General features: G+C 58.3%; 1 protein-coding gene across 1 annotated transcript in view; it reads left to right on the top strand.

The window, feature by feature from the left end:
• Positions 1 to 145: 145 nt before the first annotated feature.
• The window catches only part of LOC104274856 (serine/threonine-protein phosphatase 6 regulatory ankyrin repeat subunit C-like), a gene marked incomplete at both ends in the record, with an annotated part of 4,171 nt that continues 4,093 nt past the window's right edge, over positions 146 to 223 (top strand). Inside the window, one exon of the mRNA XM_009870607.1 lies at positions 146 to 222. Coding sequence (XP_009868909.1) covers positions 146 to 222 — 77 coding nt within the window. The remainder of the gene's footprint in view (position 223) is intronic.

Genomic DNA, 223 nt, shown 5'->3' with positions numbered 1-223 from the left:
CCTAGGTAGGTTTTCCCTGTGGGCATCCCTCTGGTTTCTTCTCACACCCTGCTTTCTGTCTATGGGTTCAGCTTTTGGGGTGCTGGGGCTCCCCAGAGGCCATTCCCTGGGGTTCCCCTGGCTCTGACTGTTGTCTCCTGGGCAGGGCACTTGGAAGTTCTGAAGCTGCTGGTGGCCCGGGGAGCCGATGTGATGTGTAAGGACAAGAAGGGCTACACCCTGA

Source organism: Apaloderma vittatum, unplaced genomic scaffold (genome assembly GCF_000703405.1).
Source record: "Apaloderma vittatum isolate BGI_N311 unplaced genomic scaffold, ASM70340v1 scaffold30495, whole genome shotgun sequence".
NCBI classification, from domain to species: domain Eukaryota; kingdom Metazoa; phylum Chordata; class Aves; order Trogoniformes; family Trogonidae; genus Apaloderma; species Apaloderma vittatum.
This window is presented reverse-complemented; position numbering and strand designations above follow the sequence as displayed.